General features: G+C 35.0%; 1 protein-coding gene across 1 annotated transcript; it reads left to right on the forward strand.

The window, feature by feature from the left end:
• Window positions 1–247: 247 nt before the first annotated feature.
• On the forward strand, window positions 248–12064 carry LOC115833889 (dynamin-like 120 kDa protein, mitochondrial; the record flags this gene model as incomplete). The annotated part of the gene is made up of 7 exons (XM_030808706.1): window positions 248–566; window positions 1201–1297; window positions 2973–3080; window positions 3576–3629; window positions 4643–4710; window positions 11675–11724; window positions 11867–12064. Coding segments are annotated over 7 exons (811 nt in total), but the record flags the coding sequence as incomplete, so codon positions are not given.
• Window positions 12065–13976: the final 1912 nt, after the last annotated feature.

Consider the following 13976-nt stretch of genomic DNA (forward strand, 5'->3'; position numbering starts at 1 on the left):
ATCTGTGAAATGGGGATAATACTAGTACTTTCTCCGTGGGATTATTAGCAGGATTAAATGAGATAGCACATACTGTAACCGTGTCTGGCACATGGTCAGTGGTTAGTAAATGTGAACTCTTGTGTGACATTGTGGTTAGTCACGTATGGGGGTGTGTGTGTTTCCTTTAGTGTGTCGCTCTTTTTATGTCATTTCCTTTGTACTGTTACCCTATCTGATCTTTCTTCCATATTGATTTTTCTTTCAGTGAGGTCTGCCAGTCTTTAGTGAAACACAGCTCTGGAATAAAAGGAAGTTTACCACTACAAAAACTGCATCTGGTTTCACGAAGCATTTATCATTCACATCATCCTACCTTAAAGCTTCAACGACCCCAATTAAGGACATCCTTTCAGCAGTTCTCTTCTCTGACAAACCTTCCTTTACGTAAACTGAAATTCTCTCCAATTAAATATGGCTACCAGCCTCGCAGGAATTTTTGGCCAGCAAGATTAGCTACGAGACTCTTAAAACTTCGCTATCTCATACTAGGATCGGCTGTTGGGGGTGGCTACACAGCCAAAAAGGTGAACTTAGCATTCCTACTGGTTTTCCAATTATTATATCATGATTAAGTTTCTATAGCATAAATCATTTTTCTTTTGTGTAGTGGAATACAATTGGATGTTTAAACATTTTGTGTCTCTACCATGGACTAGATTGTTTTAATGATGCTAATAGGAAGATGCCTTTAGAATCTTAGTTATAATTACAGGAAATTAAAATGGCCTACTGGAAAGGATCACAGGGCTGGGAATAGGAACACCTAGGTTTGATTTTGAGCTTTGACATTTAGTAGCACAGATGTGAAAGTCAGGTGGCATTCTCACACAAGCACTTCTTGGCAGGTCTGGGACCAGAGGCAAGGCGTCCTGTCTCCCAGTCTGTCTTCCTTCTACCCCACAGTACTATTTAGAGCAAAATTATGAAACCTGTTTGAAATAGGAGTATATTCTGAATTTTTACATTTTCCATGTTTAACAGAGGAGCGTTAACGTGTTTTATATGCTCTTTTGCTGAGGCCGCTTACATTTGTTTCTTAAAAGTTTTGCACATAATACATTATTCTTAGTAGATTAATGTGTTTTAATTAAATAATTTTTCTTTACATGTTTATTTGGCATGCGGAGCATCTGATTGACACTCTTTCTTATCTTTTAGACTTTTGATCAGTGGAAAGATATGATACCGGACCTTAGTGAATATAAATGGATTGTGCCTGACATTGTGTGGGAAATTGATGAGTATATCGATTTTGGTTTGTATCATGAACATTAAAATACTTTTTTTGGTCATCTCGAGGAAAGAGAAATAGTTTATTGAGATAGTTTCTTAACTTATGAACCTAATATATCATAGTTTCATTTTAATGATATAAGTAATAGAATATCAATGAAAAAATCTGTACAGAAGAAATACCCAGTAGCCCATCATTTTACCACAGCTGCCACTAACCGTTTGGAGCATTTTCTTTTAATTATACTTACTATATGTGGTTAGTATCTTTTTAACTTATCGGTTGATTGAGACAGGATCTTGCTCTGTCACTCAGGCTGAAGTGCGGTCTTGGAATCATAACTCACTGCAGCCTTGAACTGGGCTTAAGCCGTACTTCCGACTCAGCCTCCCAAGTAGCCGGGACTACATGTATGTGCCACCATGTCCGACTGATTTTTTAATTTCTTGTAGAGATGGGGTCTCACTGTGTTGCCCATGCTAGTCTCAAATTCCTTAGCTCAAACCTCTCACCTCAGCCTCTCAAAGCACTGAGATTACAAGTGTGAGCCACTATGCCTGGCTTGAGTTTTTTTCTTTTAATTTTTTTCTTTTCATGAATACTACCACACAATAATATTTTAGTTCCCTTTTTAAAAATTATGTAATCATGGTGAATATACACTTTGGTATTTTGTCTTTTGCTACCTAACATATTTTGTCAGCATTTCCATGCTGCCAAGTAGCCTTTCTATTAATAATATCATTTTCTGCGTTATGTAATGTTGCCCAGAGCATATTTATTGTGACCCACCTAACTAGCTCCTTTTGATTGGATACGTTGGTTATCTCTACTTTTTGTAGCCAAGTTCTTTAAAAGTCTGTTAGTATCCACAGTAATTTCTTCTCTTAGTTGGCCACTGCCCTCCCTTTATCAATAGGTGGATGAGAAAAAAGTATATTGGATAGCTATGATTGCCAGTACTTCATGGTGATCTTTAAGAAATATATTATCCTCAAATTTTTTAAAAAACTTTGTCAGGTTTCTTAGTTTAGGTGTATGTGGAGGTGGAATTAATCTTTACTTGCACTTATTCACAGAATTTTTTTTTTTTTTTTTTTTTGAGACGGAGTCTCGCTCTGTCACCCAGGCTGGAGTGCAGTGGCGCGATCTCGGCTCACTGCTAGCTCTGCCTCCCAGGTTCACGCCATTCTCCTGCCTCAGCCTCTCCGAGTAGCTGGGACTACAGGTGCCCGCCACCACCCCCAGCTAATTTTTTGTATTTTTAGTAGAGACGGGGTTTCACGGTGGTCTCGATCTCCTGACCTCGTGATCCGCCCGCCTCGGCCTCCCAAAGTGCTAGAATTTATAAAGATAAAACTGTTCCATGTTGATGAATGTATTTGCAAAAAAAGCACACTTTCAAATTGTTCTTCTGATATTAATGAGGAGAGCTTTCAACTTGATGTATTTGCCAGTACCGCAGCATAGTGGCTGAGAGCCTGTATTCTGGAGCTAGACTGCCTGGGCTGGAACCCGGGCTCCTCCACTTCCTTGCTGTGTACCTTAGTCTCTCATCTGTAAATGGGGTTGATAATAGCAGCTGTCTTGTAGGGTTGTCATGAGGATTAAACAAGTTAATACTTTAGCCCTTTATAAGAATAGTATCTGACATATTTTCTTAGTTTCATACTCTATATGTTTTGATCTTTTCCAGAGAAAATTAGAAAAGCCCTTCCTAATTCAGAAGACCTTGTAAAGTTAGCACCAGACTTTGACAAGATTGTTGAAAGCCTCAGCTTATTGAAGGACTTTTTTACCTCAGGTAAGGAAGAAGCTGTTTGATCTAATTTAAAAATTTAAGAACCATGGAGGAAAAATACATGGATTATTTGTTTATTCCCATTTTTTTAAATTAACATATTTAGTACCAATGAAAAACAGGACATTTTTTAAAAAGATAAACACAACATTTTGTTACACAATGGTTTTAATCTTTGTTTAGCCCAGTGAAATGGCAATTCATAAGCACTTAAACATACTTGGCTTTTAGTGAGGGGAAAAAATATCATTTGTTCTTGACAAGTAGATGAGACTTCCTATGTATTTGCTTTTCATAAGTGGTTGGACCAATTTGATGGTTTTAAAACAAATTTAAGTATGATAGACCATAATGAGTAGCATTTATTAAGTTTAATCCTGGCGTATTTGCCCAATTATTGCCCTATTGTAATATGAAATCTGAGATCTCAGACATCTTTGTTTGCTCATTTCTGTTAAATTTTACATTTCTATTTCCCCTTTTGCTGATTTTTCACAGGTCACAAATTGGTTAGTGAAGTCATAGGAGCTTCTGACCTACTTCTCTTGTTAGGTGTGTAAACAGACATTTTTGCTGACCTTAACATGCCTTTTAAATGCTTCTAATAAACTAGTTGCAAATAAAATTGCAGACCAAATTTATAATGCTGCTTATGCTGAATTTTAAAACCCCAGAACTACATTAGGCAAACTCATTATCCTTTAGGTGGAAATAATAATTATTCTGTGATAAAACTAAAATTCTTAAATATGTATGTGTATTATAAGATTAAAGCTATTAAAAGAAAATTTACTTAGCAAAAATATTTTCTTGAAATAGATCTAATTGTTTTTGATAATTGAAATGAAAAGTAATTTTAGTTTGTCTCATCTGCCCTGTCATGGTTGACATTTAAATTTGTTTTCCGGCCGGGTGCAGTGGCTCACGCCTGTAATCCCAGCATTTTGGGAGGCCAAGGCAGGCGGATCATGAGGTCAGGAGATTGAGACCATCCTGGCTAACACGTTGAAACCCCGTCTCTACTAAAAATACAAAAAATTAGCCGGGCGTGGTGGCACGTGCCTGTAGTCCTAGCTACTCGGGAGGCTGAGGCAGGAGAATCGCTTGAACCCAGGAGGCGGAGGTTGCAGTGAGCCAAGATTGTGCCACTGCACTCCAGCCTGGGTGACAGAGGGAGACTCTGCCTCAAAAAAAAAAAAAGAAAAAAAAATTGTTTTCCTAGTATACGTGGTCTGTAATGCCAGTGGTATGTGGCTGAACTGTAAGTACTCTCATGTAAAATAATCCTTACCAAAGATTGTCTTATTTTTTTTTGTAATTTTCAGTTATATGTTTTTAATTGTTAGGTTAGACATATGCTGTGATTGCTATAGTTAGTATTTTTTTATTTTCTGCACAGGTTATCAGTCATGTTCCTTAAAATAAGAATAAAGGCGATTTGATTCTTTGAATCTGAGTTGCTCTAAAAATCCATTCACCTTTTCATTGACTCGATGTAATTTGAAATTCAGCTTAGACTCTTGACGTCACTGGAGAATGTGAAGGGTTGCATATTTATCTTTAAGGTTCTCCAGGAGAAACGGCGTTTAGAGCAACAGATCATGGATCTGAAAGTGACAAGCATTTTAGAAAGGTAAGTTTAAAAGAGAATTGTTCATGTAGGTAGTTTTGAAAGATTTTTTAAAGTTTTTACTTCTTTGGAAGATTTTAAAATGATAACATCTCAGAAGCAAATACAAAAACATCCAAGTAGAGATATTGTTACTAATCTTAGTGCAAAGTACAAGGTATTACTTGGCAGTTCTGGAAACATAATTGAGAAGCCCATTTCTTTCACATATGTTCTGTGAAACATTAGTTTCGAGGGTTGTCCCCAAGAAAGAGTTGTGTTGTTAAAGTGTGGGGGGAGAAAGGCTCGTTTAGACAAAGCAAGCGGACTTCTTTTCTTTCCCTAGGACTTCTCATACTGTAATATACTCATGCACATTGTGAATTTCCAAGGAGTCAAAGCATACAGTGGTTTCCCAAATTATTTATCAACAGAACCCTTTTGCTCATGGAACATCGTATAGGGACTAGATTTCACTTTGGGGAAACTAGAAAGGGAATAGGAATTGGGTTATTAGGAAATAAATCAATTCCCTGATATTGATAGTTAACAAAGTTATGTATGGGGTTATTTATGGTATGTGATTTTCAATACATATTCATTAACAAAATCCGTATGAAAGTTATAGGAGAATTGCTGAGGTAGAATAACATACTTTGCTCTGTATTTATAATACTCATGTATTTACCTGACGTTTTCTGAGTCCACCTTTTTCATTCTTTTGGAATTGGTAAAATAACTGATTCCTTGAAAGTTTTTTTCTAAATAACACCTAGATAAATAGATTTATAGAAAAAATATTGTATGAATGTTTTAACATTCACGTAATATGGAACATGTAATTTTTATACTGGAGGTTATTATAGTTTTATTACATCGAGGAAATAATTTTATGTTTATTTTGGAAGCAGGAAGAAGAAATAATTTCTATGAATAGGTTTTCATCTCTTTCCTTGTTTTTCAACCTTGAATTTTTTATATTATATTCCAAATTTTAATTATATTTCAAAAGATTTTTTTCTTTTGCCTTTTAATTTTATCTTTTGGAGAAAAATGTACGTCAAAATGTATGTACGTGTATTTGCCTTTTGATTTGATCTTTTTTGACACTCTTTTGCATTGACATTATTTTAACCAAAGGACACTCTTGATTGTTCATGCTACTGTGGGAAAAAAAAATAAGTAGAAATTAGCCTAATATTTGTGGCTTATTTTGAGTGAAGGCCTTAGCCCTTAAGGCAATTAAATTTACTGTGGAGAGAAGAGCTAATCTACTGGGGAGAAGGAGCCTTTGTTACAGGGGTGGTAGTGTGGTTCTTTGAGTGACAAGATTTCTGTTTGCCAAACTGGTTAGGAGAGGTCTGTATGTCTGCTTTCTCTCTTATGGCCTAGGATCACTTTGGTGAATGAAAAACCTGTTTCAGGGCCTGACTCAGATAATTCCCTTAAAACCCTGCTAAGGTCATAAATGAATAATCAGTAATTGAACAGAAGCTCTGCAATAATAGAAAAGAAGCCAGATAATTATTTTTGGAAATTTAATTTTATTTACAGATTTTATTTTATACAATAGACATGGAATTAAATTTATTACATTATGTTCTAATTTACTCTTTGCTTGTTTTAATTTGCTTGTTTGACAATAAATGTCCTTGTAAACTATTTCCTTTTAACTTTTTCTCAAGTTTTGGTGCGTATTTTCCCCATTGAAGGCTTACCAATTATTTTTTTCAACTGTTTGTTATACATACTGAATCTAGAGTTGTAATTAAGCTACTTTCATTACTGGTGAAGTCCAATTGTAGCAAATGCTACTATAAAAATTTACTATCCAAAAATGTGTCTCAAGCCCCAACTGATGGTTTCAAATTCTATTATTAATAATATGCAGCATTGTGTTTGCAAAGCTTGGCTGTTTCTTGTGATGCTTGAGAATGATGAGTCACTCAGCTAAACTGACTGATTTTGAGACTTGTGTACAAATTGATGGTTGAAGGTTAGCATGCAAAGAGAAGCCTTAGCTTAGCAGTAACTTTTTGACATCACTCTGACGTCACGTTTGAAAATGTGGGCAAGAATCAGAGGTGGTAGGGTGGCCAGGCTTTAGCTGAATACTTTTTGAACTGGTTCAGTCTGAGGGCTAAAAGCCCCAGATTTAAACAGTATTTAGAGTTTGAAGCAGTCAAGTATTAGTTTAATGGTTGTCAGGTTTGTAACAAAGTTTCTGGCTAGACTTCTACTAGAAATGTAAAAGTGTGTGTGAATCAGCTTTTGAAAAAAGTAATAATAATTGGAAAACATTTACAACTAGAACTAAAGAAAAGATTTGTCCTTTCTAATAGGAAAACACGTCTGGGGAAGTGCTGGCAAATAGCAGAACAGTTAGGACCATTCAAAGTCAACTGAAGTGAGAGTGACGGGGAGCTGAGGGGAACGTAGATAGTTTGACTTCAGTCAGACAGAATAAACATGATGAACCGATAACCTGTGATTCCCAGCCTGGGGTTCCTACTGGAGTTTTAGGTGTCCTGGAAAGTTATAATACTGGTCTTCAAAAAGTCTACAGAAAGCATACATTTCCACATAATGCTGCACAGGCTAATGAATTAATCAAGTTTCTTTGCTTTGGCCTGGATTTATATCCATTCAGTTTGTGGACACTAATGAATTATTTATGTCATGTTGATCAAAAGTTCTGATATGATTTGATTAACGAAACATTGAAAAAAATAGTAAAACCAACCATTTTTAACCTTACACTACTATCTTGAGGTATGATTGACACACATTAAAACCACCTCTTAATAAATGCTTCTTGTTAATCAAAAATTTGAAAACGTATGTCCACTGGAGGAAAAGAGACATAGCCCTTGATGTGAATTGAATATTACTGAGACTTGGAGACCTTCAGAACTACCTGAAGACGAATTGAAGTGCTGCCTGCTTTAGAGAATTGGGCTAATTTAATTTGGGAGTCAGCTGATTGCTGTATATCAGTCATCATATATGCCGGTGACAAGACCACTTAGTTCATTCCCTTTTTTAGATTCTGTAAGATTATTGTGTTCCAGTGAAATTGATTTGCAAAATGAGACATTTTATTTTCTGTGCTTTTGTTCTATCATGTTTCTGATTGGTCATAAGCATCTCACAGAAGTAAGAAATATGGCCATTCAGAAGGCAACAAGCACATTTATAATTTATAGAAAATTTTTGAAGGACTTTTTCATGGCCCGAATCATGAAAAGTAGTAGTATTGTTTTAAGTGTAATTATTAAATTATAATACATTAATGTTCTTTCTTGCAACGTATTACTCTCATTCTTTTTTTTTTTTTTGAGACAGAGTCTCGCCGTGTTGCCTGGCTGGAGTACAGTGGTATGATTTTGGCTCACTGCAACCTCTGCCTCCCAGGTTCAAGCAATTCTCCTGCCTCAGCCTCCCAAGTAGCTGGGATTACAGGCTCCCGCCACCACGCCTGGCTAATTTTTGTACTTTTAGTAGAGACAGGGTTTCACCAGGTTGGTCAGGATGGTCTCAATCTCTTGACCTCATGGTCTGCCCACCTCGGCCTCCCAAAGTGTTGGGATTACAGGCGTGAGCCACCCAGCCCTCTGATTCTTAATTTTATGGTTTATGTTGTACCTCTCCAGCTGAAGTATCTCTTTTCTTTTTTCTGCATGTTTAATGTTCACTCATCTTTATAGCACAGCTCAATTGTCACTTCATGAAGCCTTCCATAACCTTTGTAGCTCCATTAATTATATTCTTCTGAGTGTTTAAAACACTTGCCATATGAAACACTATTACTTTGGCTTACATTCTTACTATCTAATCGGCCATTTCTGTTACTAAATCTTTTTCTCAGAGCACCTGGGATAGTCTTGTATCTTAGTAAAATCAGTTGATTGATTCAGCTCGGCAGAGTAGAGGCTGATTAAAGTAAATAAATCTGGTTGATGCCAACAAAATTTTGGTCCCCTCAATTTTTTGCTCTCATTACCTGCAAATTCTCCCTGGCCTTCATATTTGGCAACCATTGAGGAGAACAAGGCTGTAAAAGTAGTTAATGTACTTGATATTCTGAATTGGAATTAAGCAATGTTGCTTAAGTAGGATTTGCTTTTCTGGGATTTCTTATGCAACAAATAATGTAGTAACTGGAAATCCAAGTTCAAGGCACTGACAGATTCGATGTCTTCTGAGGACCCTTGGCTTCATAGATGATGTCTTCTCCCTATATCCTCACATAGCAAAAGGGGCCAGGCAGCTCTGGCCTTTTTTTGTAAGACCAGTAACTCCAGAAACCTCATGACCTCATCACCTCCCAAAGGCCCCACCTCTCAATACTATCACATTGTGAGGCTAGGTTTCAACATATGAATTGTGGGGGACAAAAATTCAGACCATAGTATCATATTTCAAGATTACTTAAAATCTTCTCTACCAAACTCATTAACTTTTAGGTTAGCACAGTATTTTCATTTGATATTTTGGTTTCTGGAGTTATTATTAATTTTCTTGATGTGATGTTATAATTAAAAAAAACCAGAACGTTGTACGTGAAATGAGACTGAGATAAGGAAGCTAATTCAGAGATGGAGATTTAAAAAAAGAGAGATGAGAGATTGAGATCTGCAGTGTCAAATTGACAATAGCCAGGAGTCAGGAGACATTAAGAGACTATATCATCTGTGATTGTTAATGATTATTTATTGTTATTTATAAATACTACTGTATTATATATATATATTGTTTTAAAAATTATTTTTGTGCCATTTCTTGAAAGAAAAAATGTCTAAGCTTGGGAAAATATTTATTGAAAAATGTGGTTTGTACATCTGAGGAGTGTATCTTGCACAGTAGGTGTGTAGATTTCTTCCTCTTCCTGTTCCACGTGGCCTTAGCTTAGAGGCTGTGTGGCCATCACTTGGTATTTAGGGTAAGACTGGTGCACAAAAGCAAAGAGAGGTAACCTTGGTATAAGTGTAGTATCATGTAAATAGCTTTTCTATGTCTAATTCTTGTTTTCTTCCTACTTTTTCAGGAGGTCAATTTCAGTTCATTTCAAGTATCTTTACGTAATAGTGCTTCAGTAACAGGCGTGGAAGGAAAGAGACATGTCTCTAGAGTGTTTTCTTGAAATCTAATAATAGATGATTGGAGTATTTACCATGCAGTTGTGTATATACATAAGCAGTGAATTTGAGAGGAATTTTTAAGCTATAAATAAAAAAGCATTGTGTGCCTCATGGACACAAGTAAGAAATGTGGAATATGGCTGATCCAAAGGGAATGAGTTATCTCAATTGATTAATCACAGTCAGTTACAGATTGAACTCTTTGTTCTACTCTTTGCCCCCTTCTCACTATTGCACTTGACTAGTCTTAAAAAAGAAAGAAATGTGGAATATTTTCTCACTACTTTGGGGTTTTATAAATTAGAATACTAGTGGTATGTAAATACAGCAGGTACACTACTATATAAACCAACATAGGAAGCCTTCTTTAAAGGGAATTGTTTGAGAAATTTGAACACTTGAATGATTTGAATAAAGGATTGTGATAAATGATCAAATGAAAGAAAATCAGGTTACTCTTCTTTCTGCTTGATAAAGCAATGATTTTTTTTAAAGGTAAAAATTATGAGAATGATGAGGATAGTAGTTAGCATTGTCTTTCTTTGATAGGTTAATGATCATAAAACTGATTTATTTAAAGACATGTCTTTTTATAACTATATTTTATACTATTGTATCTGGAAACAAATATTGAATTTCATTTGTCATGTGGAAGAAATCAACTAGTTATAACCTTTGATTTATAGTAAATCAACAAGTTTCATTTATTGTCTAATATTGGCAATGATCACAGCCTAATGTATCAAAACTAACAGAATAAAAATTCTCCAAATTATATCCAGATTTTAAGACACTTTCTAATTATATAAAATAAAATATTTTGGGCAGTCATTTTTTTTAACTCTGAAACTATTTAAAACTCCTAATTTAGAATATCTTAATAAATACCCATTTTCCTCTTTTTATTTTTATAACTTGGTAAAAATTGAGTCCATCGTTTTCCCAGAACGCTGTTCTTAAACAAATGGTTACCTCATTCACTAGAACTTTACTTTTCTTAGGATTTCTAATTAAGAAAACATTAGGCCTGTAACATTGTCAAATCTTGGTTGTCTTTCCTCCACATTTTTTGAGGTCGATTATCTAATAGGCCATCAATTAATAAAGGTATGCAGAAAATGACATGTATTTTAGTATCATGCCACATGTGAATATCCTGTATTAAAAATTGTATCAATATAGTATAATTATGAAATGGAATGAATTTTAGAAATGGAAAAGGTGATTTTTTTGTGCATAGGTCCAAACTGTGTTTTGTTTTCATTTCAAAATTTCATAATAACTATATTGTCTCCATATCTTAATTGTGTTTTTTTATAGCACTTGTTTAGTAATTTGTATGTGCTTGGCTGTATTCTCAGAGGCTGTTTCTATTTAATGTTGTCAAAACAGCTCATAAAAAGTGAAAATTCGGTCAGACTAGTTATTTGATATTATATATGAAATCAAAACAACCTGAAACATTATCTTTTAATTTAAATAAAGAACCCTAAATTTTAATCAAATGTATGCAAAGGCACATAGAATATATGACTTAATGTAAAACCTTGATTAAATTGATGCTGGAAACCTGTTCCTAGGGACCTTTACTTGAATAAATGAAATATCAAGAAAAAATACTTAAGAATAATAATTTAATAAGTAAGTAGCTATTATGATCTTCAATCAGTCCTGAGAGAATCATCATTGAGAATTAGAAATTTAGACCAGTAAGATCAACACTGTTAAAAAAAAAAAAATCAGTATTTTTTTCTGCATATTTTTTATAAATCTGGCTCATTTTATTTAGCACTTATTATTGCACTTTCCTTTTCACTTTTTAAACTATGCTGTTTTATTTTTCTGAGACATCTGATTTACTGAGGAGGAAAATGGAAATGCAGTACAGAGCCCAAGGGTATGACGGCTTTAAATGAGTTTCCATTCTGTTTTAGTTAACCATCCCTCCCTATCTTACATCTGTTCCTTTGTTGCGCCCTTTGGTTTAACATTGTTTTCCTCCTCAATTTCCTCTTCTCCTCATTGTGAACTCATGGCAGGGTCTGCTTGGTGAGCTCATTCTCTTACAACAACAAATTCAAGAGCATGAAGAGGAAGCGTGCAGAGCTGCTGGCCAATATAGCACGAGCTATGCCCAACAGAAGCGCAAGGTGATGGATGGTTTAAGGGGGCTGCCGATACATTCACACTAATCAGCCATTTCTGCCAAGATCATGTCGCCATAATCCGTTCATGGACTCCAAATATAAGAAATTAATCTGACAAGTAAAAATATAAAAGATGCATCATATAAATATGTAACTTTTCTGGAGTGGGTAGTATAGGAAAAGCCAAAAGTAACAAATTCAAGCAGAGGAATTTTGGTTTCTGAAAATTAGGTTGTCTGTAGGGTCCCTGTATTTATATTTAGAACAAAATTAGAACTGCTGTTTATATGGTCCAGTTATTGAGTCACCCTAGGTTTGTAGGCATCTTACCTACCTACTTGCTCCCCAAGTTTTATTTCTAAAATGAAAAGCATTGCTGTAGGATGACCAGTTCACACTAAAGAATAACATTTATTTATTTGTTTTAGCTAAAGTATATGGACAGGGAACATTCATATTCTTATAGAAGAAAATTATTTTGGCTTTTGTGCAAAAGGATGTAGTTCTTATACACTTTGACAAACTCATTGTGTACATTTTTCACATTAATCAAAGTCAGCACATAAATTTTCACCTTGGACCACTGAGGGTTTGAACACTGGAAATTTGATGTAATTCTGGTTGCTAAAGAACAAATTCCAATAAAAGCATAAGTCTATACCAATATGTGGCTGTTGGTGCAATCAGCAGGTCCGTAAAAATACGATTTTGATGGTTAGGTATCCTACAACGTAGATCCAAAGTTCATGTTTGGAAGAGACTTTTAGGTCAAAGTGAAATAAGTGTAATGAACTTTATACTCTGAGATCTTGAATCAGCTAATTATGTTACATCTTATTAGATCAGAAAAGTTTTGAAGTTATATACAAACCCTAGTCAGGAAAAAGATTCAGTCATGTAATTCTTGTACATTCTACTATTTAAATCAACCAATATTATAGATTATGATTTAGTGCAGTAATCTGCCTGGCTAACCTTATCTCATTTGGTGGTGGTTAATACTTCAGAGTAACTCACCATAGTTTCATTTATTTTTTTCAGCATCACTTCCTGGTTTTTCTCAATTCCATGGCTGTGGAATCAATTCCTATGTAATATTAGCTTCGGTGAGCAAAAACATAGCTAGAAAAAGAAAGAAGTGAGTTTCCTACCTGGTTAAATTAAAGTTGATGTGTTAAGCCAAGGAGGACTTATTTTGAACGGTACTTTAACAATCCCTGTTCTGTATACTGTGAATATATCATTTAAATAGCCTAATAAATTGGATGCTTAGGCTGAGCCACCCATACTTTAGTTTTGTTACAGAAAGAAGGGAGAGGAGCAAGTATGTTCATGTATGTTACTTAGAATAAGAATGTAGCTGTAGTTACACGTTGTTTTTAGGTTTTTTTTGTAAGACAACTTGAAATGAGTCCCATAGGCCTGCTATTTAACATTCTAAGATATGACTTAAGATTAATGATGAGCTTTTGAATCTGACAATTCAAGAGATATCCATAATGAATACTGATTCATTTTCTACGTTGCTGAAAGCTAATGTTCATTTTAAGCCTACTTTAGTAGGCTTTATTTGGGCTTAGAGATGTTATTCCCCTTTCTGATATTTATTGGGTTATCTGTTTAACCTTTTATATTCCCTTTCCCGATGTGGTAAATTAGAGACTGGCCAGACTTTTTACCCTGAGTAGAGCACCAAACACGGCTTGTTCCTGCCCACACCGTAGTTACCTTCAGGGGGAGTGAATGGGACTTTAAAAGCAATTTATGCCTCTTTTATAGTGTAATTATCCCTCTTACTATCCCGAAAGACTGTACCTTACAATATCCTCCACTCCTTTCCCCCTGTAGTTACTACAGAGATGACTTTTCGGTTCTTCACTGCCATCATGATCAAAATCCTAATTCACGAGATTTTTATCATTCCAGGCATGTGAGGTTTACTTGATGCATAAAACCACAAGTACTTTTTGTTGTTTTTTAATTTTTTTTCTCTCTTATCTTC

This window comes from Nomascus leucogenys, unplaced genomic scaffold (genome assembly GCF_006542625.1).
Source record: "Nomascus leucogenys isolate Asia unplaced genomic scaffold, Asia_NLE_v1 001506F_33834_qpd_obj, whole genome shotgun sequence".
In the NCBI taxonomy this organism is placed as follows: domain Eukaryota; kingdom Metazoa; phylum Chordata; class Mammalia; order Primates; family Hylobatidae; genus Nomascus; species Nomascus leucogenys.